Source organism: Dryas octopetala, chromosome 4 (genome assembly GCF_963921425.1).
Source record: "Dryas octopetala chromosome 4, drDryOcto1.1, whole genome shotgun sequence".
In the NCBI taxonomy this organism is placed as follows: domain Eukaryota; kingdom Viridiplantae; phylum Streptophyta; class Magnoliopsida; order Rosales; family Rosaceae; genus Dryas; species Dryas octopetala.
Window position 1 is genome coordinate 20445512 of NC_141369.1, and position 22692 is coordinate 20468203.

Genomic DNA, 22692 nt, shown 5'->3' on the forward strand with positions numbered 1-22692 from the left:
GACCTATATTCCTGCAGTTTTTTTTTTAAGATTCTAAATACAGAACAAAGAAGAACACTTGAACCTTGGTCTGTGCGCTTTCACAATTGAAATCAAGTTTGTTGTTGTCTCAATTTCTATTTACATGTAGATATAATTGTTATCAACAAAGGTAGTGAATAAAATGACTCAATTTTCTGATCCCATTTAGTTATCCTTCTTCCTCCCAACCCATGTTTTTATTATTCTCTCTCTGTATTGGCCTTGGCAGTTTTGAGTATAAGCAAATGAACAACAAGCAAGTGGTTACAGTAGAAATTAAAATTAATTCTTGAATATATCCATCAATTGTCATAAGTATGTATTGGGAAACTGCATCCAAGCATATTTCCTATTGTTCATACATCCACTTTTTTGTTGAACATCTTTATGGGCTTCGTCTGCTATTATTTTTTGGATTTTTTTTGGAAATTGACTTAGTTTTCTTCTAATTACTAGGTAGATAGTGAATTCTCAATAGATAAAGATTGGGCATTTTTGGATCGTATGAGTGACGAATATTTGACAAGGCTACGTGCATTCATCGCCCATGCATTAAGAGTATCCGCATTTGATGGTGACATTAAGTGCCCGTGTAGTCAATGTTGTAATCGGTATTGGAAGTCACCTATAGAAGTTGAAGAACACATTTTTATTGATGGTATGGACGAAGATTATGTTAATGCACCATGGACATCGCATGGGGAGCAGTTGCCTAGGCCTAACACTGAAGCAACCCATGTTCAGAATGAAGATATGACTGGTATGTTGCATGATGCCTTTGGAATGCATGGGTTTGAATATACTGCTGAAACTAATGATGATACCTCTCCGCCCTCTGGGCCCACTTCTGCTGCTGAAAGCTTTTTCCATGCGATGGAGGATGCTAAAGTAGAGTTGTACCCAGGCTGTGGCAGAACTAAGCTTTCCTTCTTGGTGAGATTATATCAGATCAAGTGCTTGCATTCTTGAACCAACACATCTTTTACAGAATTGCTGACTTTGCTAAAGGATTGGTTTCCGAAAGGGGTGAATTTGCCACCCAGTTTTTATAAGACCAAGAAGTTCATTACTGACTTGGGTTTGAGTTATGAAAAAATTGATGCATGCCCAAAAGATTGCATGTTATATTGGAGGGAGCATGCCAACAATACATCATGCCATGTGTGTGGCAAACCACGTTACAAGGAAAACATAGAGGCCGGACATGTCACTCGTACTAAAGTTGCTAATAAGGTGTTACGTTACTTTCCTTTGGGACCACGACTCCAACGTCTTTATATGTCACATCATACCGCTGATCCTATGGTATGGCATGCCGAACGCAGACAGGTGGATGGTGTGCTTAGGCATCGTGCAGACTCCCCATCGTGGGAAAAATTAGATATTAGATCCATCCTTTGGTTCAGAGCCACGTAATGTGCGCTTAGGGTTGGCTAGTGATGGATTTAATCCTTTCGGTATGATGAGCTTATCCCACAGTACTTGGCTAGTGATAATTTCAGTTTATAATCTTCCACCGTGGCTATGCATGAAACAACCGTACTTAATGCTTTCTTTGCTTATTCCTGGTCCTAAGAGTCCTGGAAATGATATAGATATTTATCTTCAACCTTTAGTGGAGGAGTTGAAGACTCTTTGGGAACATGAGTTACCAACATTTGATGCAGTAAAAAAAGAAACTTTCATCATGCGTGCTGCCTGATGAAGGATTTTGCAGTAGTATAGCTTGGTCAAATCAAGCAGTACTAATTCACTTTGCTAGCTTTTTAGAATTTGAGTTCATATATATATATATATGACTAGACATGCATGGGCAACATAGTTACATCAACATACATATTTTGCAGAAATGTTAAGCACCCCTCAAACACACATCAAAATACAGCTTTTTTTTTTTTTTTCTTCATTTCTCTACAACAATGAGCATATATATATATATATATATATCGAAATTGTTGTTTATCTATAAACACCTAAAATTTGACCGCTTAATCAAATGGGTAAATGGTTTCTGATTTGACTGATTTTTTGCAAGAATGATTTATCAATAGATATGTAAAAAATGAACGGTTCGGATCGACACAAAACGACTTATGTGGGCCCCACAGGGGATCCCTTATTTAATACTAAATGAAGGATTCTTTATCGAAAGCTATATATATGTGTGTGTGTGTGTGTGTATAACATAGTATGGGCCTTATGAGGGATATATTCCTTAAATAAAATTATGGGTTTTTTTTCAATTTACGTATCTCAACTTTGGACATTATCCCAACTAGGTACCTAAATTATTATTTGTCTTCATTTCATATTTAAATTTTTATTTTGTCCCAAATTGGTATATAATGTGACTTTTGTTAAAAAATGCTAACAAAATTTGGTTATATGTGTTCCACATGTCTTATACCTAGGATCAATTTGGTCTATTCACGATCCTAGATTGACTAAAACGCCCCTAATTTTGATGTCTTATTTGAAAAAAATCATACATATACTAAATTGAGACAAAATTAAAACCTATGTATGAAATTATAACAAATAATAGTTTAGGTATCTAGTTGACCGAAAGTTCAGATACCAAAATATATTGAAAAATACTCTAAAATTATTTAAGATCCTTTAACAAAAAAGCATATATATATATATGAGTTAAATATAAAAATGTTCCATAAGCTTTAGTCAACCTATGTATATAACATGCAGTAGAGAGTCTATAGTGACTGGAGAGTGGAGACTAGGAACAATACGACGAGCAACGATGACGCAAGAGCATGCGTGGATACCATTCCATTAAAATATAGCATTCCATTAAAATATAGCACAAGATAACATTTTTCTTGGTCAAGCACCTCCAGTTTTACCATTCCATTAAAATATAGCTATCTTTCTTGGGGCACAATAGTTGTTTAACACCCTTGTTAAACGATTGGTTGCAGTGACGGATTTACATAAGAGCAAAGGCAGTCACTTGACCCTACGAAGTCACTAAATTTCCACTAAATATAATTGCTTGACAATTTGGAGAATTTTTACTGTATACTCTAAGACTTGGTTTAGTGTGCTTTTTCTTGTGATTTATCTACATTTAACATTTTTCAAGCAATACAAAAGTGCCCCTCACAAATGAAGGGCTTAAATATAAGAAGGAATTCTAAAATGTTCAAGATTCCACTCCAAATTAAATCCAAATCACATGGCATTTTATTCACTGCCATAGCATAGCTAGGTAGATACATATACAACTCATTCATTTTATTTTGATTTCATTCTTCTAAGTTATAACCACTCACATCGTGCTGCAGAAGATGAAAGCCCAACACTTTCACACAGAAGCAATCAACACAACCACTCCCTTCATAACAGAAAAACTAAATTGACCACAACTCTATTACAGAAACTATGAAATTTTTTGTATATAGGCCTTTGACTTATCAATGTCAACTTATTAGTTTATTGGAAGACAAATCTTGCTTGTCCTTGTCATTTTAGGGAGCTTTCAATATCTACCACAAACCGGTACTTCACATCCCTCTTTATGAGCCTCTCAAGAGCTTCATTCACATATTGAATTGGGACTACTTCTATGTTTGGATATATTTTGTGAGCAGCACAGAAGTCTACCATTTCCTGAATCCGTTTTGTACCGCCTACCGCGCTACCAGAAATCGATTTCATACCTGACAAAAGATCAATGCATCTGGTTCATTAAACTGGTAGTGATTTAGCCTAGCAGGTATCACTAATTTTCAAAAAAGAGTTGGATCATGGAAATAAAATTCTACATAAATTACAAAGAAAATTAAGAAAAATGAGTATGGGAGTTGCTAAAGTACCTCCAATAAGGCTCCCAGGACTCAATTTGACTTCACTTGGGGCTCCCACCAAGACCAGAACACCAGCAGTCTTCAGCAGTGACATGTACAAATCAAATGGGTGGTTTCCAGATGCTGTGTCAATAATAAAGTCTAGTGACTTAGCCAGGCCCTGCATAAAGGGTAACAACCATGAATATAACAAATGAAAAGATTAGTTGTCAATATAAAACTGCTTATGTTATCAGGGCAAAATATGAAGCTTTAAGAATAATGTCTCATGCACACTTTGTGTGCACAAAAGGTACATAACTAATCTGTACTATTGATATTGTATCAATGACACAGATATAGTTTTGTATATGGTTTTTGTACATAAAATAGTGCAGTGATCAATGTTGAAAGCTTTTATGCATTTGTACCGTCATCTGCTCTTGGTCGGATGAGATCACAAAATTATCTGCACCGAGTAGACTTAGAGCGTCCTCTTTCTTGGATATGCTTGTGCTGAAAACTGTTACATTTAGTCCAAAAGCCTTCCCAAATTTCACTGCCATGTGACCGAGACCACCAAGCCCAATCACACCAAGAGATTTACCGGGTTGGTTCATCTTATGGCGCATCATGGGATTATACACAGTAATGCCAGCACAAAGCAGAGGTGCTGCTGAAGCCAATGGATATCCATCTGGTATTTTGAAGCAGTACCTATAAATTCATGAACAAAACTAACATCATCATCTGTGTGCGGGTGAAACTTGCCAAATACCTTGAGCATTAACCAATTAATCAGGTAGACTTAGACTTGTAAATGTAAGCATGCATGTTGCCTATTACAAATATGCAGCAGGGGCAGTCACAATATATTTCACAACAGATGATGATATATGTAGGCACATTATATTTGACATGGGGCACCTCATTTTAGGTACTTAGTTTATGTAATCTATAATTAGCATAAAAGATTGAAATGAAAATTTTTTAATTTTCAAGCATATGATGTGAGGCTTAGAGTTCTGGAAAGAAACATTATACAAAACCATCAATGCAGAGATAAGTGAAAACCTGCTCACATTGAATAAATGCAAGCACCAGTAACTGGGCTACACTAACCTTTCATGAACAACAATGTAACTGGAAAACCCTCCCATTGTAATTGTACCATCCACATCAACACGGTTGTAAGTAAAAACTGCTCCCTTTTCACAAAGAACTTCCTGGCCATCACCACAATAATCACAATCTCTGCATGAATTAACATAAGTTCCCACTCCAACATGGTCACCAACTTTGAAGCCGCGAACATTGGGACCAACCTCTTGCACAATGCCAGCAATCTCATGTCTGTTGTCAAATCAATTATTGATAGATCAGTCCAAAGAAATGTAAGAGCTAATCATATATAATATATAATAAATTACTTAACATACCCAGGCACCATAGGATAATGTGCATCTCCAAGTTTGTTTCTTGGCCAAATCACATCAGCATAACAAATTCCACAGTGTGTAATCTTTATGGAAACATCATCGTTTTGAAGATCCCTGAATATATGAATTCAACCAAGTTAATTAACAAATTTTCGAACAATATATTTAGCTTGCAAACCCAATGTTTAATTTATACTCATTTCATAGTTTTCAAAAGTATGGAGAATTCATGTGTTTACATCATCATTGCCAGATGCCAACTAGTGATCCAGCAGAGCATTTCAGACACTATATACGAAATCACTTTAATCAGCTATCCCATGACAAATTAGAGATTGTTTAATTATCAAAAGGAATGGCACTACACTGTATTTCTTTCAAGCTAGCACATGCAGTTTCTCTTTTCTTATACGGACTAAAATATTATATAGTTGAAGCAATGAATTCCACAAAATTGTTTGTACCAACTAGTTAGGTGAAATCAAGCAGTACTAATACAGTGTGCTTGCTTCTTAGAATTTGAGTCCATATATATATGACTAGACATGGGCAACATAGTTACATCAGCATACATATTTTGCAGAAATGTTAAGGACCCCTCAAACACACATCAAAATACTGCTTTTTTTTTTCTTCTTCATTTCTCTGCAACAATGAGCATATATATATATATATGTATGTATAATATACACCTTCGTGTAAAGTTGTAAGGCGATAGAACTCCAGATTCATCTGTTGCAGCCCATCCCAGGCAATTCCCATTGGCACTTTGGGAGCTCATGATATCTTCTCTGTCTGTCAGCTAGAGCGTGAAAGATAGTACTCTTGATGATCTTGAAGCAGGTGATTGTTTCAAGTTTATTTGTGGTGCGAGAATTAATGATCGAACTTGTAAAATACTGGAAGGAGGAGAGAGAAATGAACTAGAGCCAGAGGAAGAAGATAAGTCTTCGACCAAAAAAAAAAAGAAGAAGATAACTAGACAAGTGATAAGTCAAGGGAAGAAAAGGCGTCAGGGAAGAAAAGGAGTCAGGAAGAAAAAGGAGGAAAGAGAAAAGAAGGAAAGAAAAAAAAAATATATATATATATTTAGGGTTAATTAGGGTTTGGGTCTTTGGGCAATTGAAAAGAAAAAAAAAAATTTGAGATTTGATTCGGCTTTTTTGAGATTTTGTTTAGTTGTTTTTAAATCCTAAACTTTAATATATTTTTATATAAAAAATACCCTAAAAGGTTTAAACCCTAATATCTTATATCATATCCTAAAGAATATACTAATTTTATTTAATAGTATTTACCTCCAGCGCGCATTATATTCATCTTATATCACATGAAACCTACTATATAATTTGGTTTCTTCAATGTTTTTTATCAATGTAGTAGATAATATATTAAAAAAACATATGGTAAGGTTTCATTCAAAATTTCCGTATTTTGATAATAATTTTCGTCGTTTCTGTCTAATTTTTGTCGAAATTTAAAATTTATCAAAATTTTCATCGAAATTTCTTCGAAATCCGAAATTTTATTCCTTAAATTCAAAAGAGAGAAATTTTCCACCAATAGAAATATTGGCTGATTATTTGGTATTTCAATTTAATAATATGATAATATATATTTTTATATTTTATTATATAACACTTTCAAGACATAAAAAATGTCAAGTCAGCTTATATTTCTGTCATAAGTAAATTTTTCTCGTCATCAAAATATACTTTCTAATGATAATTAATCATTAAGTTATAATTAAATGAGATAATTAGATTTAGGTCTTTTAGAAAAACAGTTTTTAGATGAAAATCGGAAGTGTTTTAAAATTTATAAGAAAATTCTTTTAATTCATAATAATTTATAAAAAAATCATTTTAATTCATAATAAAATCATTTTAATTTATAAGAAAATCATTTTAATTCATAATAAAGTCTTTCCCGATTTGAAGAATATTTCCCCTTTTAAGGTGTATAGTGGACTTTGTAGAGGCTGCATGTTAGGTTTTAATTCTGAAATTTTGGGCGGAACCCAAAATCTTGAAATTAAAATCTAATATAAAGCCGTCAAAGAAGAAAAATAAAAGAATTTAAGTAAAAATCCTAAATTACTACCGATCTTAATCTAAAAAAAAACTCATAAAATGAACTAAATTCTAAAAATCTCCTTAATTAAATTGATCTAGTTGCTGCAATCTTAAACTTTTAAGATACAATAGTTGTCTAACACACTTGATAAATGATAGTCTACAAAGACGGATCCACATAGCAGCAAAGGCAGTCACTTGACCCTATGAAGTCATTGTGTCTCAGTTTATGTATGCACTTTCTATTTGTTTGGTTTTGATGAAGACAAACTAGGAAATCTATCTATTTGTTGTTAATAGAAAAAAAAAAATTTAATAACATGACTCCAACTGATATATATATATATATATATGCAAACAAGAAAATCACTTTCAAAGTGAATCAAATAAGGACAAGTTTCACTTTTGATCGAATCTAATAAGGATATGTCGTCAAATCCTGAACAATTTTTAAGGACAAAATTGTCAATTTGTTATAAAAAATAATAAAAAAAGGGAGGATGTATAATCTCCCAAAAAAAAAATTTAGAGTTTAGTCCTTTAACATTTCTTATTTGAAAAAAAACCATATGCTTTTTTTTTTTTCCTAAATAAAGCATTTTGATCATTACTTTGTCAAATAAATATGTCATTATTTTTTTTATTTTTTGAGGGTATAAGATATGAGATCACCTTATATCTTTCTAGGGTATAGAATGAAGTTTGTAGAGACTGCATGTTAAGTTTTAACTTTGGGAGTTCAAAATCTCAGAGTTAAAACTTAATATAAAGCCGACAAACTAGTGCGAGGAAGAAGAAAAAATGCACTACTGAACACTCAAAAATGGCCGCCGAGTGATTAGCGCCTGGTATATACGAAAAAAAATATAAACTAATGAACAAATATTATGTAAAATAGAATGATTATAATATTATTAGATTTTAGTTAAAATTTTAAAAGTCATAAAACTTTATTTAATAAATTATAAAATTCAATAATCTCGATGAAAGCCTCTTTAAAAAATAATACAACTCATTCATTTTATTTTGATTTAATTCTTCTAAGTTATAACCACTCACATCGTGGTGCAGAAGATGAAAGCCCAACACTTCCACACAGAAGCAATCAACACAACCACTCCCTTCATAACAGAAAAACTAAATTGACCACAACTCTATTACAGAAACTATGAAATTTTTTGTATATAGGCCTTTGACTTATCAATGTCAACTTATTAGTTTATTGGAAGACAAATCTTGCTTGTCCTTGTCATTTTAGGGAGCTTTCAATATCTACCACAAACCGGTACTTCACATCCCTCTTTATGAGCCTCTCAAGAGCTTCATTCACATACTGAATTGGGACTACTTCTATGTTTGGATATATTTTGTGAGCAGCACAGAAGTCTATCATTTCCTGAATCCGTTTTGTACCGCCTACCGCGCTACCAGAAATCGATTTCATACCTGACAAAAGATCAATGCATCTGGTTCATTAAACGCAGGATTTAGCCTAGCAGGTGATTTAGCCTAGCAGGCATCACTAATTTTCTAAAAAAGAGTTGGATCATGGAAATAAAATTCTACATAAATTTCAAAGAAAATAAAAAAAAACTGAGTATGGGAGTTGCTAAAGTACCTATAATAAGGCTCAAAGGACTCAATTTGACTTCACTTGGGGCTCCCACCAAGACCAGAACACCAGCAGTCTTCAGCAGTGACATGTACAAATCAAATGGGTGGTTTCCAGATGCTGTGTCAATAATAAAGTCTAGTGACTTAGCCAGGCCCTGCATAAAAGGGTAACAACCATGAATATAGCAACATCAAAAGATTAGTTGTCAATATAAAAATGCTTATGTTATCAGGGCAAGATATGAAGCTTTAAGAATAATGTCATGCACAACTTTGTGTGCACAAAAGGTACATATATAACTAATCTCTGTAATATTGATTTTGTAACAATGACACAGATGTAGTATTGTATATGGTTTTTGTACATAAAATAGTGCAGTGATCAATGTTGAAAGCTTTATGCATTTGTACCATCATCTGCTCTTGGTCGGATGAGATCACAAAATTATCTGCACCGAGTAGACGTAGAGCTTCCTCTTTCTTTGATATGCTTGTGCTGAAAACTGTTACATTTAGTCCAAAAGCCTTCCCAAATTTCACTGCCATGTGACCGAGACCACCAAGCCCAATCACACCTAGAGATTTACCCGGTTGGTTCATCTTATGGCGCATCATGGGATTATACACAGTAATGCCAGCACAAAGCAGAGGTGCTGCTGAAGCCAATGGATATCCATCTGGTATTTTGAAGCAGTACCTATAAATTCATGAACAAAACTAACATCATCATCTGTGTGCAGGTGAAACTTGCCAAATACCTTGAGCATTAACCAATTAACCGGGTAGACTTAAGACTTATAAATGTAAGCACACATGTTGCCTATTACAAATATGCAGCAGGGGCAGTCACAATATATTTCACAACAGATGATGATATATGTAGGCACATTATATTTGACATGGGGCACCTCATTTGAGGTACTTAGTTTATGTAATCTCTAATTAGCATAAAAGATCGAAAATCAAAATTTTTTAATTTTCAAGCATATGATGTGAGGCTTAGAGTTCTGGAAAGAAACATTATAGAAAACCATCAATGCAGAGATAAGTGAAAACCTGCTCACATTGAATAAATGCAAGCACCAGTAACTGGGCTACACTAACCTTTCATGAACAACAATGTAACTGGAAAACCCTCCCATTGTAATTGTACCATCCACATCAACACGGTTGTAAGTATAAACTGCTCCCTTTTCACAAAGAACTTCCTGGCCATCACTACAATAATCACAATCTCTGCATGAATTAACATAAGTTCCCACTCCAACATGGTCACCGACTTTGAAGCCGCGAACATTGGGACCAACCTCTTGCACAATGCCAGTCATCTCATGTCTGTTGTTAAATCAATTATTGATAGATCAGTCCAAAGAAATGTAAGAGCAAATCATATATAACATAATAAATTACTTAACATACCCAGGCACCATAGGATACTGTGCATCTCCATGTTTGTTTCTTGGCCAAATCACATCAGCATTACAAATTCCACAGTGTGTAATCTTTATGGAAACATCATCTTTTTGAAGATCCCTGAATATATGAATTCAACCAAGTTAATTAACAAATTATCGAACAATATATTTAGCTTGCAAACTCAATGTTTTATACTCATTTCATAGTTTTCAAAAGTATGGAGAATGATCATGTGTTTAGATCATCATTGCCAGATGCCAACTAGTGATCTAGCAGAGCATTTCAGACACTATATACGAAATCACCACTGTATTTCTTTCAAGCTAGCACATGCAGTTTCTCTTTTCGATCTTATACTAAAATATTATATAGTTGAAGCAATGAATTCCACAAAATTGTTTGTACCAACTAGCTAGCTTGGTCAAATCAAGCAGTACTAATTCACTTTGCTAGCTTCTTAGAATTTGAGTCCATATATATATATGACTAGACATGCATGGGCAACATAGTTACATCAACATACATATTTTGCAGAAATGTTAAGCACCCCTCAAACACACATCAAAATACAGCTTCTTTTTTTTTTTTTCTTCATTTCTCTACAACAATGAGCATATATATATATATCGAAATTGTTGTTTATCTATAAACACCTAAAATTTGACCGCTTAATCAAATGGGTAAACGGTTTCTAATTTGACTGATTTTTTACAAGAATGATTTATCAATAGAGATGTAAAAAATGAACGGTTTGGATCGACACAAAACGACTCATGTGGGCCTCACAGGAGATCCCTCATTTAATACTAAATGAGGGATCTCTTATCGGAAGCTATATATATATATGTGTGTGTGTGTATAACATAGTATGGGCCTTATGAGGGATATATTCCTTAAATAAAATTATGGGTTTTTTTCAATTTACGTATCTCAACTTTGGACATTATCCCAACTAAATACCTAAACTATTATTTGTCTTTATTTCATACTTAAATTTTTATTTTGTCGCAAATTGGTATATATGTGACTTTTGTTAAAAAATGCTAACAAAATTTGGTTATATGTGTTGCACATGTCTTATACCTAGGATCAATTTGGTCTATTCACGATCCTAGATTGACTAAAATGCCCCTAATTTTGATGTCTTAGTTGAAAAAAATCATATATATATATATATGAATATATATACTAAATTGAGACAAAATTAAAGTGTAGGTATGAAATTATAACAAATAATAGTTTAGGTATCTAGTTGACCGAAAGTTTAGATACCAAAATTGAAAAATACTCTAAAATTATTTAAGATCCTTTAACAAAAAGGCCTATATATATATGGGTTAAATATAAAAATGGTCTATAAACTTTAGTCAACTTAGGATTGATCTTTGGGTATATATGTATGTATAATATATGTATAATATATACATATATTATAAGGTATATACATATAACTTTAGTTCAGATATATACATATATCTAGGATCGTGAACTTTGCCAGTTATATGTATAATATATACCTTGTTTAAAGAAAATCTAAAAAATAAAGAGGCAACTAATTCTCATTTCTCCAAAAAGAAGCCCACATGAAAGCTGATCATCTTACCCCTATAACTAACAATTCATAAATCCGTCACTAGTCTTTCCAACGTTCCTTATTAGACGGTCATTGAACCTTAATTGGGTGTAGATGGGGATACCCCTCACAAATGAAGGGCTTAAATATAAGAAGGAATTCTAAAATGTTCAAGATTCCACTCCAAATTAAATCCAAATCACATGGCATTTTATTCACTGCCATAGCATAGCTAGGTAGATACATATACAACTCATTCATTTTATTTTGATTTAATTCTTCTAAGTTATAACCACTCACATCGTGGTGCAGAAGATGAAAGCCCAACACTTCCACACAGAAGCAATCAACACAACCACTCCCTTCATAACAGAAAAACTAAATTGACCACAACTCTATTACAGAAACTATGAAATTTTTTGTATATAGGCCTTTGACTTATCAATGTCAACTTATTAGTTTATTGGAAGACAAATCTTGCTTGTCCTTGTCATTTTAGGGAGCTTTCAATATCTACCACAAACCGGTACTTCACATCCCTCTTTATGAGCCTCTCAAGAGCTTCATTCACATACTGAATTGGGACTACTTCTATGTTTGGATATATTTTGTGAGCAGCACAGAAGTCTATCATTTCCTGAATCCGTTTTGTACCGCCTACCGCGCTACCAGAAATCGATTTCATACCTGACAAAAGATCAATGCATCTGGTTCATTAAACGCAGGATTTAGCCTAGCAGGTATCACTAATTTTCAAAAAAGAGTTGGTTCATGGAAATAAAATTCTACATAAATTACAAAGAAAATTAAAAAAAACTGAGTATGGCAGTTGCTAAAGTACCTCCAATAAGGCTCAAAGGACTCAATTTGACTTCACTTGGGGCTCCCACCAAGACCAGAACACCAGCAGTCTTCAGCAGTGACATGTACAAATCAAATGGGTGGTTTCCAGATGCTGTGTCAATAATAAAGTCTAGTGACTTAGCCAGGCCCTGCATAAAGGGTAACAACCATGAATATAACAAAATGAAAAGATTAGTTGTCAATATAAAACTGCTTATGTTATCAGGGCAAGATATGAAGCTTTAAGAATAATGTCTCATGCACAACTTTGTGTGCACAAAAGGTACATAACTAATCTGTACTATTGATATTGTATCAATGACACAGATATAGTTTTGTATATGGTTTTTGTACATAAAATAGTGCAGTGATCAATGTTGAAAGCTTTTATGCATTTGTACCGTCATCTGCTCTTGGTCGGATGAGATCACAAAATTATCTGCACCGAGTAGACTTAGAGCTTCCTCTTTCTTGGATATGCTTGTGCTGAAAACTGTTACATGTAATCTCTAATTAGCATAAAAGATCGAAAATCAAAATTTTTTAATTTTCAAGCATATGATGTGAGGCTTAGAGTTCTGGAAAGAAACATTATAGAAAACCATCAATGCAGAGATAAGTGAAAACCTGCTCACATTGAATAAATGCAAGCACCAGTAACTGGGCTACACTAACCTTTCATGAACAACAATGTAACTGGAAAACCCTCCCATTGTAATTGTACCATCCACATCAACACGGTTGTAAGTATAAACTGCTCCCTTTTCACAAAGAACTTCCTGGCCATCACTACAATAATCACAATCTCTGCATGAATTAACATAAGTTCCCACTCCAACATGGTCACCGACTTTGAAGCCGCGAACATTGGGACCAACCTCTTGCACAATGCCAGTCATCTCATGTCTGTTGTTAAATCAATTATTGATAGATCAGTCCAAAGAAATGTAAGAGCAAATCATATATAACATAATAAATTACTTAACATACCCAGGCACCATAGGATACTGTGCATCTCCATGTTTGTTTCTTGGCCAAATCACATCAGCATTACAAATTCCACAGTGTGTAATCTTTATGGAAACATCATCTTTTTGAAGATCCCTGAATATATGAATTCAACCAAGTTAATTAACAAATTATCGAACAATATATTTAGCTTGCAAACTCAATGTTTTATACTCATTTCATAGTTTTCAAAAGTATGGAGAATGATCATGTGTTTAGATCATCATTGCCAGATGCCAACTAGTGATCTAGCAGAGCATTTCAGACACTATATACGAAATCACCACTGTATTTCTTTCAAGCTAGCACATGCAGTTTCTCTTTTCGATCTTATACTAAAATATTATATAGTTGAAGCAATGAATTCCACAAAATTGTTTGTACCAACTAGCTAGCTTGGTCAAATCAAGCAGTACTAATTCACTTTGCTAGCTTCTTAGAATTTGAGTCCATATATATATATGACTAGACATGCATGGGCAACATAGTTACATCAACATACATATTTTGCAGAAATGTTAAGCACCCCTCAAACACACATCAAAATACAGCTTCTTTTTTTTTTTTTCTTCATTTCTCTACAACAATGAGCATATATATATATATCGAAATTGTTGTTTATCTATAAACACCTAAAATTTGACCGCTTAATCAAATGGGTAAACGGTTTCTAATTTGACTGATTTTTTACAAGAATGATTTATCAATAGAGATGTAAAAAATGAACGGTTTGGATCGACACAAAACGACTCATGTGGGCCTCACAGGAGATCCCTCATTTAATACTAAATGAGGGATCTCTTATCGGAAGCTATATATATATATGTGTGTGTGTGTATAACATAGTATGGGCCTTATGAGGGATATATTCCTTAAATAAAATTATGGGTTTTTTTCAATTTACGTATCTCAACTTTGGACATTATCCCAACTAAATACCTAAACTATTATTTGTCTTTATTTCATACTTAAATTTTTATTTTGTCGCAAATTGGTATATATGTGACTTTTGTTAAAAAATGCTAACAAAATTTGGTTATATGTGTTGCACATGTCTTATACCTAGGATCAATTTGGTCTATTCACGATCCTAGATTGACTAAAATGCCCCTAATTTTGATGTCTTAGTTGAAAAAAATCATATATATATATATATGAATATATATACTAAATTGAGACAAAATTAAAGTGTAGGTATGAAATTATAACAAATAATAGTTTAGGTATCTAGTTGACCGAAAGTTTAGATACCAAAATTGAAAAATACTCTAAAATTATTTAAGATCCTTTAACAAAAAGGCCTATATATATATGGGTTAAATATAAAAATGGTCTATAAACTTTAGTCAACTTAGGATTGATCTTTGGGTATATATGTATGTATAATATATGTATAATATATACATATATTATAAGGTATATACATATAACTTTAGTTCAGATATATACATATATCTAGGATCGTGAACTTTGCCAGTTATATGTATAATATATACCTTGTTTAAAGAAAATCTAAAAAATAAAGAGGCAACTAATTCTCATTTCTCCAAAAAGAAGCCCACATGAAAGCTGATCATCTTACCCCTATAACTAACAATTCATAAATCCGTCACTAGTCTTTCCAACGTTCCTTATTAGACGGTCATTGAACCTTAATTGGGTGTAGATGGGGATACCCCTCACAAATGAAGGGCTTAAATATAAGAAGGAATTCTAAAATGTTCAAGATTCCACTCCAAATTAAATCCAAATCACATGGCATTTTATTCACTGCCATAGCATAGCTAGGTAGATACATATACAACTCATTCATTTTATTTTGATTTAATTCTTCTAAGTTATAACCACTCACATCGTGGTGCAGAAGATGAAAGCCCAACACTTCCACACAGAAGCAATCAACACAACCACTCCCTTCATAACAGAAAAACTAAATTGACCACAACTCTATTACAGAAACTATGAAATTTTTTGTATATAGGCCTTTGACTTATCAATGTCAACTTATTAGTTTATTGGAAGACAAATCTTGCTTGTCCTTGTCATTTTAGGGAGCTTTCAATATCTACCACAAACCGGTACTTCACATCCCTCTTTATGAGCCTCTCAAGAGCTTCATTCACATACTGAATTGGGACTACTTCTATGTTTGGATATATTTTGTGAGCAGCACAGAAGTCTATCATTTCCTGAATCCGTTTTGTACCGCCTACCGCGCTACCAGAAATCGATTTCATACCTGACAAAAGATCAATGCATCTGGTTCATTAAACGCAGGATTTAGCCTAGCAGGTATCACTAATTTTCAAAAAAGAGTTGGTTCATGGAAATAAAATTCTACATAAATTACAAAGAAAATTAAAAAAAACTGAGTATGGCAGTTGCTAAAGTACCTCCAATAAGGCTCAAAGGACTCAATTTGACTTCACTTGGGGCTCCCACCAAGACCAGAACACCAGCAGTCTTCAGCAGTGACATGTACAAATCAAATGGGTGGTTTCCAGATGCTGTGTCAATAATAAAGTCTAGTGACTTAGCCAGGCCCTGCATAAAGGGTAACAACCATGAATATAACAAAATGAAAAGATTAGTTGTCAATATAAAACTGCTTATGTTATCAGGGCAAGATATGAAGCTTTAAGAATAATGTCTCATGCACAACTTTGTGTGCACAAAAGGTACATAACTAATCTGTACTATTGATATTGTATCAATGACACAGATATAGTTTTGTATATGGTTTTTGTACATAAAATAGTGCAGTGATCAATGTTGAAAGCTTTTATGCATTTGTACCGTCATCTGCTCTTGGTCGGATGAGATCACAAAATTATCTGCACCGAGTAGACTTAGAGCTTCCTCTTTCTTGGATATGCTTGTGCTGAAAACTGTTACATTTAGTCCAAAAGCCTTCCCAAATTTCACTGCCATGTGACCGAGACCACCAAGCCCAATCACACCAAGAGATTTACCGGGTTGGTTCATCTTATGGCGCATCATGGGATTATACACAGTAATGCCAGCACAAAGCAGAGGTGCTGCTGAAGCCAATGGATATCCATCTGGTATTTTGAAGCAGTACCTATAAATTCATGAACAAAACTAACATCATCATCTGTGTGCAGGTGAAACTTGCCAAATACCTTGAGCATTAACCAATTAACCGGGTAGACTTAAGACTTATAAATGTAAGCACACATGTTGCCTATTACAAATATGCAGCAGGGGCAGTCACAATATATTTCACAACAGATGATGATATATGTAGGCACATTATATTTGACATGGGGCACCTCATTTGAGGTACTTAGTTTATGTAATCTCTAATTAGCATAAAAGATCGAAAATCAAAATTTTTTAATTTTCAAGCATATGATGTGAGGCTTAGAGTTCTGGAAAGAAACATTATAGAAAACCATCAATGCAGAGATAAGTGAAAACCTGCTCACATTGAATAAATGCAAGCACCAGTAACTGGGCTACACTAACCTTTCATGAACAACAATGTAACTGGAAAACCCTCCCATTGTAATTGTACCATCCACATCAACACGGTTGTAAGTATAAACTGCTCCCTTTTCACAAAGAACTTCCTGGCCATCACCACAATACTCACAATCTCTGCATGAATTAACATAAGTTCCCACTCCAACATGGTCACCAACTTTGAAGCCGCGAACATTGGGACCAACCTCTTGCACAATGCCAGCAATCTCATGTCTGTTGTCAAATCAATTATTGATAGATCAGTCCAAAGAAATGTAAGAGCTAATCATATATAATATATAATAAATTACTTAACATACCCAGGCACCATAGGATACTGTGCATCTCCATGTTTGTTTCTTGGCCAAATCACATCAGCATAACAAATTCCACAGTGTGTAATCTTTATGGAAACATCATCGTTTTGAAGATCCCTGAATATATGAATTCAACCAAGTTAATTAACAAATTTTCGAACAATATATTTAGCTTGCAAACCCAATGTTTAATTTATACTCATTTCATAGTTTTCAAAAGTATGGAGAATCCATGTGTTTACATCATCATTGCCAGATGCCAACTAGTGATCCAGCAGAGCATTTCAGACACTATATACGAAATCACTTTAATCAGCTATCCCATGACAAATTAGAGATTGTTTAATTATCAAAACGAATGGCACTACACTGTATTTCTTTCAAGCTAGCACATGCAGTTTCTCTTTTCTTATACGGACTAAAATATTATATAGTTGAAGCAATGAATTCCACAAAATTGTTTGTACCAACTAGCTAGGTGAAATCAAGCAGTACTAATACAGTGTGCTTGCTTCTTAGAATTTGAGTCCATATATATATGACTAGACATGGGCAACATAGTTACATCAGCATACATATTTTGCAGAAATGTTAAGGACCCCTCAAACACACATCAAAATACTGCTTTTTTTCTTCTTCTTCATTTCTCTGCAACAATGAGCATATATATATATATGTATGTATAATATGCACCTTCGAGTAAAGTTGTAAGGCGATAGAACTCCAGATTCATCTGTTGCAGCCCATCCCAGGCAATTCCCATTTGCACTTTGGGAGCTCATGATATCTTCTCTGTCTGTCAACTAGAGCGTGAAAGATAGTACTCTTGATGATCTTGAAGCAGGTGATTGTTTCAAGTTTATTTGTGGTGCGAGAATTAATGATCGAACTTGTGTGTGCGTTGTCGATCATAGTCCACACCTATTTATATACATGCAGTAGCTTGAGAGTCTATAGAGATTGGAAACTAGAAAAGTATGCAGAGCAGTTCATTCCAAAAGTAAAGTATGTATGACGAGCTAGCAACGATGACGCAAGAGCATACGTCAGAAGTCCTTTCACCCCGCGTAAGCAGTGATGGCTCCTAATTAATTAACACTTTTAAATTCATAATAAAGTCGTTTAATTTATAAGAAAATCATTTTAATTTATAATCAAGTCTTTCATAATTTGAAGGATATTTCCCTTTCTAAGATATATAGTGGACTTTGTAGAGTCTGCATGTTAGGTTTTAATTCTACTCAAAATCTTGGAGTTAAAATTTAACATAAAGCCGTCAAAGAAGAAAAATAAAAGGATTTAAGTAAAAATCTTAAATTACTATCGGTCTTAATCTAAGAAAAACTCACACCTCAACTTAGTTATGTTGAGGTATGATCTTGTTGGGGCCCACACGAGTCGTTTTGTGTCGATCCAAACCATTCAATTTTTACATCTCTATTGATATATCATCCTTGCAAAAAATTAGTGAAATCGAAAATCATTTGCCTATCTAACTTTGATAAAACAAATGGACGGTTTCATCGAAAATATTTGGTTCGTCCATTTATTTGATTAAAGTTAGATAGGTAAATGATTTCCGATTTGGCTAATTTTTTACAAGGATGATCTATCAATGGAGATGTAAAAATTCAATGGTTCGGATCAACATAAAACGACTCGTGTGGGCCTCAATAGGGTATACCTCAACATAAATAAGTTGAGGTATACCTCAATAGAAGAAGCATGTATATATATATATATCTATATACATGCTCCTTCTGTTGAGGTATAACTCAACTTATTTATGTTGAGGTATGACCTTGTTGGGACCCACACGAGTCGTTTTGTGGCGATCCGAACCGTTCGCAAGGATCATCTTCATTGATAGATTATCCTTGCAAAATATTAGTCAAATCCGAAATCATTTGTCTATCTAACTTTGATAAAACAAATGAACGGTTTCATCGAAAATATTTGGTTCGTCCATTTATTTGATCAAAGTTAGATAGGCAAATGATTTCCGATTTGGCTAATTTTTTGCAATGATGATCTATCAATGGAGATGTAAAAAATAAATGGTTCGGATTGACACAAAATGACTCGTGTGGGCCCCAATAGGATATATCTCAACATAAATAAGTTGAGGTATACCTCAACAGAATGAGTCTGTATATATATATATATATATATATGCAAACAAGAATATCACTTTCAAAGTGAATCAAATATGGACAAGTTTCACTTTTGATCAAATCTAATAAGGATATGTCGTCAAATCCTGAATAATTTTTAAGGACAAAATTGTCAATTTGTTATAGAAAATAATAAAAAACGGGAGGATGTATAATCTCCCAAAAAAAAATTTAGAGTTTAGTCCTTTAACATTTCTTATTTGAAAAAAAATTATATGCTTTTTTTCTAAATAAAGCATTTTGATCATTACATTGTCAAATAAATATGTCATTATTTTTTTATTTTTTGAGGGTATAAGGTATGAAATCACCTTATATCGTTCTAGGGTATAAAATGGAGTTTATAGAGACTCCATGTTAGGACAGAAGAGCCCAAATGCCTATTTCCTAACATGGACTTGAACTGATTGCCAAGCAATACAAAAGTGCCTTTCAGAAATGAAGGACTCAAATATAAGAAGGAATTCTAAAATGTTCAAAATTCCACTCCAAATTAAATCCAAATCACATGGCATTTTGTTGATTATCATATCATAGATAGATACAAATACAACTGATTCATTTATTTTGATTTAATTCTTCAAAGTTCTACCCACTCACATTATGATGCAGAAGATGAAAGCCCAACACTTTCACATACAAGCAATGAACACATGCAACCACTCCCTTCATAACAAAAAAAACTAAATTGACCACGTACAACTCTATTACATAAACTATGAAATTTTTTATATATATGCCTTTGACTTATCAATGTCAACTTATTAGTGTATTGGAACTTGGAAGACAAATCTTGCTTTTCCTTGTCATTTTAGGGCGCTTTCAATATCTACCACAAACCGGTACTTCACATCCCTCTTTATGAGCCTCTCAAGAGCTTCATTCACATACTGAATTGGGACTACTTCTATGTTTGGATATATTTTGTGAGCAGCACAGAAGTCTATCATTTCCTGCGTCTCTTTTGTACCGCCTACCCCGCTACCAGAAATCGATTTCATACCTGACAAAAATCATCAATGCATTTGGTTAATTAAACTGGTAGTGATTTAGCCTAGCAGGCATCACTAATTTTCTAAAAAAGAGTTGGATCATGGAAATAAAATTCTACATAAATTTCAAAGAAAAAAAAAACTGAGTATTGGAGTTGCTAAAGTACCTATAATAAGGCTCATAGGATTCAATTTGACTTCACTTGGGACTCCCACCAAGACCAGAACACCAGCAGTCTTCAGCAGTGACATGTACAAATCAAATGGGTGGTTACCAGATGCTGTGTCAATAATAAAGTCTAGTGACTTAGTCAGGGCCTGCATAAGGGTAACAACCATGAATATAGCAACATCAAAAGATTAGTTGTCAATATAAAAATGCTTATGTTATCAGGGCAAGATATGAAGCTTTAAGAATAATGTCATGCACAACTTTGTGTGCACAAAAGGTACATATATAACTAATCTCTGTAATATTGATTTTGTATCAATGACACAGATGTAGTATTGTATATGATTTTTGTGCATAAAATAGTGCAGTGATCAATGTTGAAAGCTTTATGCATTTGTGCCGTCATCTGCTCTTGGTCGGATGAGATCACAAAATTATCTGCACCGAGCAGACGTAGAGCTTCCTCTTTCTTTAATATGCTTGTGCTGAAAACTGTTACATTTAGTCCAAAAGCCTTCCCAAATTTCACTGCCATGTGACCGAGACCACCAAGCCCAATCACACCTAGAGATTTACCGGGTTGGTTCATCTTATGGTGCATCATGGGATTATAAACAGTAATGCCAGCACAAAGCAGAGTTGCTGCTGAAGCCAATGGATATCCATCTGGTATTTCGAAGCAGTACCTATAAAGTCATGAACAAAACTAACATCATCATCTGTGTGTGGGTGAAACTTGCCAAATTCCTTGAGCATTAAGCAATTAATCGGGTAGACTAATTAGACATACTTTATAAATGTAAGCACACATGTTGCCTATTACAAATATGCAGGGGCATGCAGTCACAATATATTTGACATGGGGCACCCTCATTTTAGGTACTTAGTTTATGTAATCTCTAATTAGCATAAAAGAAAATGAAAATTGTTTAATTTTCAAGCATGTGATGTGAGGCTTGGTGTTCTGGAAAGAAACATTATACAAAACCATCAATGCAGAGATAAGTGAAAACCTGCTCACATTATACAAAACCATCAATGCAGAAATGTTAAGGACCCCTCAAACACATCAAAATACAGCTTTTTTTTTTTTCTTCATTTCTCTGCAACAATGAGCATATATATGCATGTGTAATATATACCTTCGAGTAAAGTTGTAAGGGGATAGGACTGCAGATTCATCTGTTGCAGCCCATCCCAGGCAGTTCCCATTTGCACTTTGGGAGCTCATGATATCTTGTCGATCTGTGATCTGTCAGCCAGAGCGGAAAGACACTCTCGATGATCTTGAAGCAAGTGGTTTTCAAGTTTTTGGTGCGAGAATTAATGATCGAATTAACTTGTGTGTGCTTTATCATGTACAGTCCACACCTATTTATATACATGCAGTAGAGAGTCTATAGAGACTAGAAAGTATGAGTTTACCAAAAAAAAAACAAGATAAGTAAGAGGAATATTGTTCTAAGTTTTCCTGTTGTAATATCTTGTAATTCTGGCTTGCACACCAAGCTTGTCAAATACCTGTTATATGTTAATATACCTGTTACTTATGTTAATACAAATCATCAAAGTTACCAAGTTTACATAGTATCAACGATGACGCAAGTGTAATACTTTAGAGTTGTATGTTCTAAAACACATACCTTGGTCTGCCATGAAAAATGATATGAGATCAACTAGTGCAGCAACAAGGAAACTAGAATTCTGCAGAACAAAGAAATAAGGAAAACAGGGCTCTTCTCTCACAATCCGATCCCTT

The 22692-nt window shown here is 33.8% G+C and overlaps 5 protein-coding genes and 1 pseudogene across 5 annotated transcripts; 1 reads left to right on the plus strand and 5 right to left on the minus strand.

The window, feature by feature from the left end:
* The first annotated feature begins 266 nt into the window (after positions 1 to 266).
* LOC147287935 (uncharacterized) lies at positions 267 to 1723 on the plus strand (annotated as a pseudogene).
* Positions 1724 to 3199: 1476 nt separating this feature from the next.
* On the minus strand, positions 3200 to 6231 carry LOC147287936 (putative cinnamyl alcohol dehydrogenase 1). Its single transcript, XM_086240118.1, has 6 exons — positions 5956 to 6231; positions 5264 to 5377; positions 4947 to 5177; positions 4256 to 4541; positions 3855 to 4005; positions 3200 to 3698 (listed from the first exon to the last, which is right to left on the minus strand). Exons 1-6 carry the CDS (start codon positions 6042 to 6044, stop codon positions 3502 to 3504), a joined length of 1068 nt encoding a protein of 355 aa, XP_086096244.1. The 5' UTR covers positions 6045 to 6231; the 3' UTR covers positions 3200 to 3501.
* Positions 6232 to 8338: 2107 nt separating this feature from the next.
* On the minus strand, positions 8339 to 10460 carry LOC147287937 (putative cinnamyl alcohol dehydrogenase 1). Its single transcript, XM_086239763.1, has 5 exons — positions 10372 to 10460; positions 10057 to 10287; positions 9364 to 9649; positions 8957 to 9107; positions 8339 to 8784 (listed from the first exon to the last, which is right to left on the minus strand). Exons 1-5 carry the CDS (start codon positions 10380 to 10382, stop codon positions 8588 to 8590), a joined length of 876 nt encoding a protein of 291 aa, XP_086095889.1. The 5' UTR covers positions 10383 to 10460; the 3' UTR covers positions 8339 to 8587.
* Positions 10461 to 12129: 1669 nt separating this feature from the next.
* On the minus strand, positions 12130 to 13309 carry LOC147287938 (putative cinnamyl alcohol dehydrogenase 1). The gene is made up of 3 exons (XM_086240055.1): positions 13186 to 13309; positions 12783 to 12933; positions 12130 to 12628 (listed from the first exon to the last, which is right to left on the minus strand). The coding sequence occupies exons 1-3, from the start codon at positions 13189 to 13191 to the stop codon at positions 12432 to 12434; spliced, it is 354 nt and encodes a 117-aa protein (XP_086096181.1). The 5' UTR covers positions 13192 to 13309; the 3' UTR covers positions 12130 to 12431.
* A 2223-nt stretch (positions 13310 to 15532) lies between these two features.
* On the minus strand, positions 15533 to 18518 carry LOC147287939 (putative cinnamyl alcohol dehydrogenase 1). Its single transcript, XM_086241063.1, has 6 exons — positions 18289 to 18518; positions 17599 to 17712; positions 17282 to 17512; positions 16589 to 16874; positions 16186 to 16336; positions 15533 to 16031 (listed from the first exon to the last, which is right to left on the minus strand). Exons 1-6 carry the CDS (start codon positions 18375 to 18377, stop codon positions 15835 to 15837), a joined length of 1068 nt encoding a protein of 355 aa, XP_086097189.1. The 5' UTR covers positions 18378 to 18518; the 3' UTR covers positions 15533 to 15834.
* Positions 18519 to 20261: 1743 nt separating this feature from the next.
* Positions 20262 to 22164, minus strand: LOC147287940 (putative cinnamyl alcohol dehydrogenase 1). Its single transcript, XM_086240964.1, has 4 exons — positions 22076 to 22164; positions 21334 to 21619; positions 20929 to 21079; positions 20262 to 20772 (listed from the first exon to the last, which is right to left on the minus strand). Exons 1-4 carry the CDS (start codon positions 22162 to 22164, stop codon positions 20576 to 20578), a joined length of 723 nt encoding a protein of 240 aa, XP_086097090.1. The 3' UTR covers positions 20262 to 20575.
* Between the last annotated feature and the right edge of the window lie 528 nt (positions 22165 to 22692).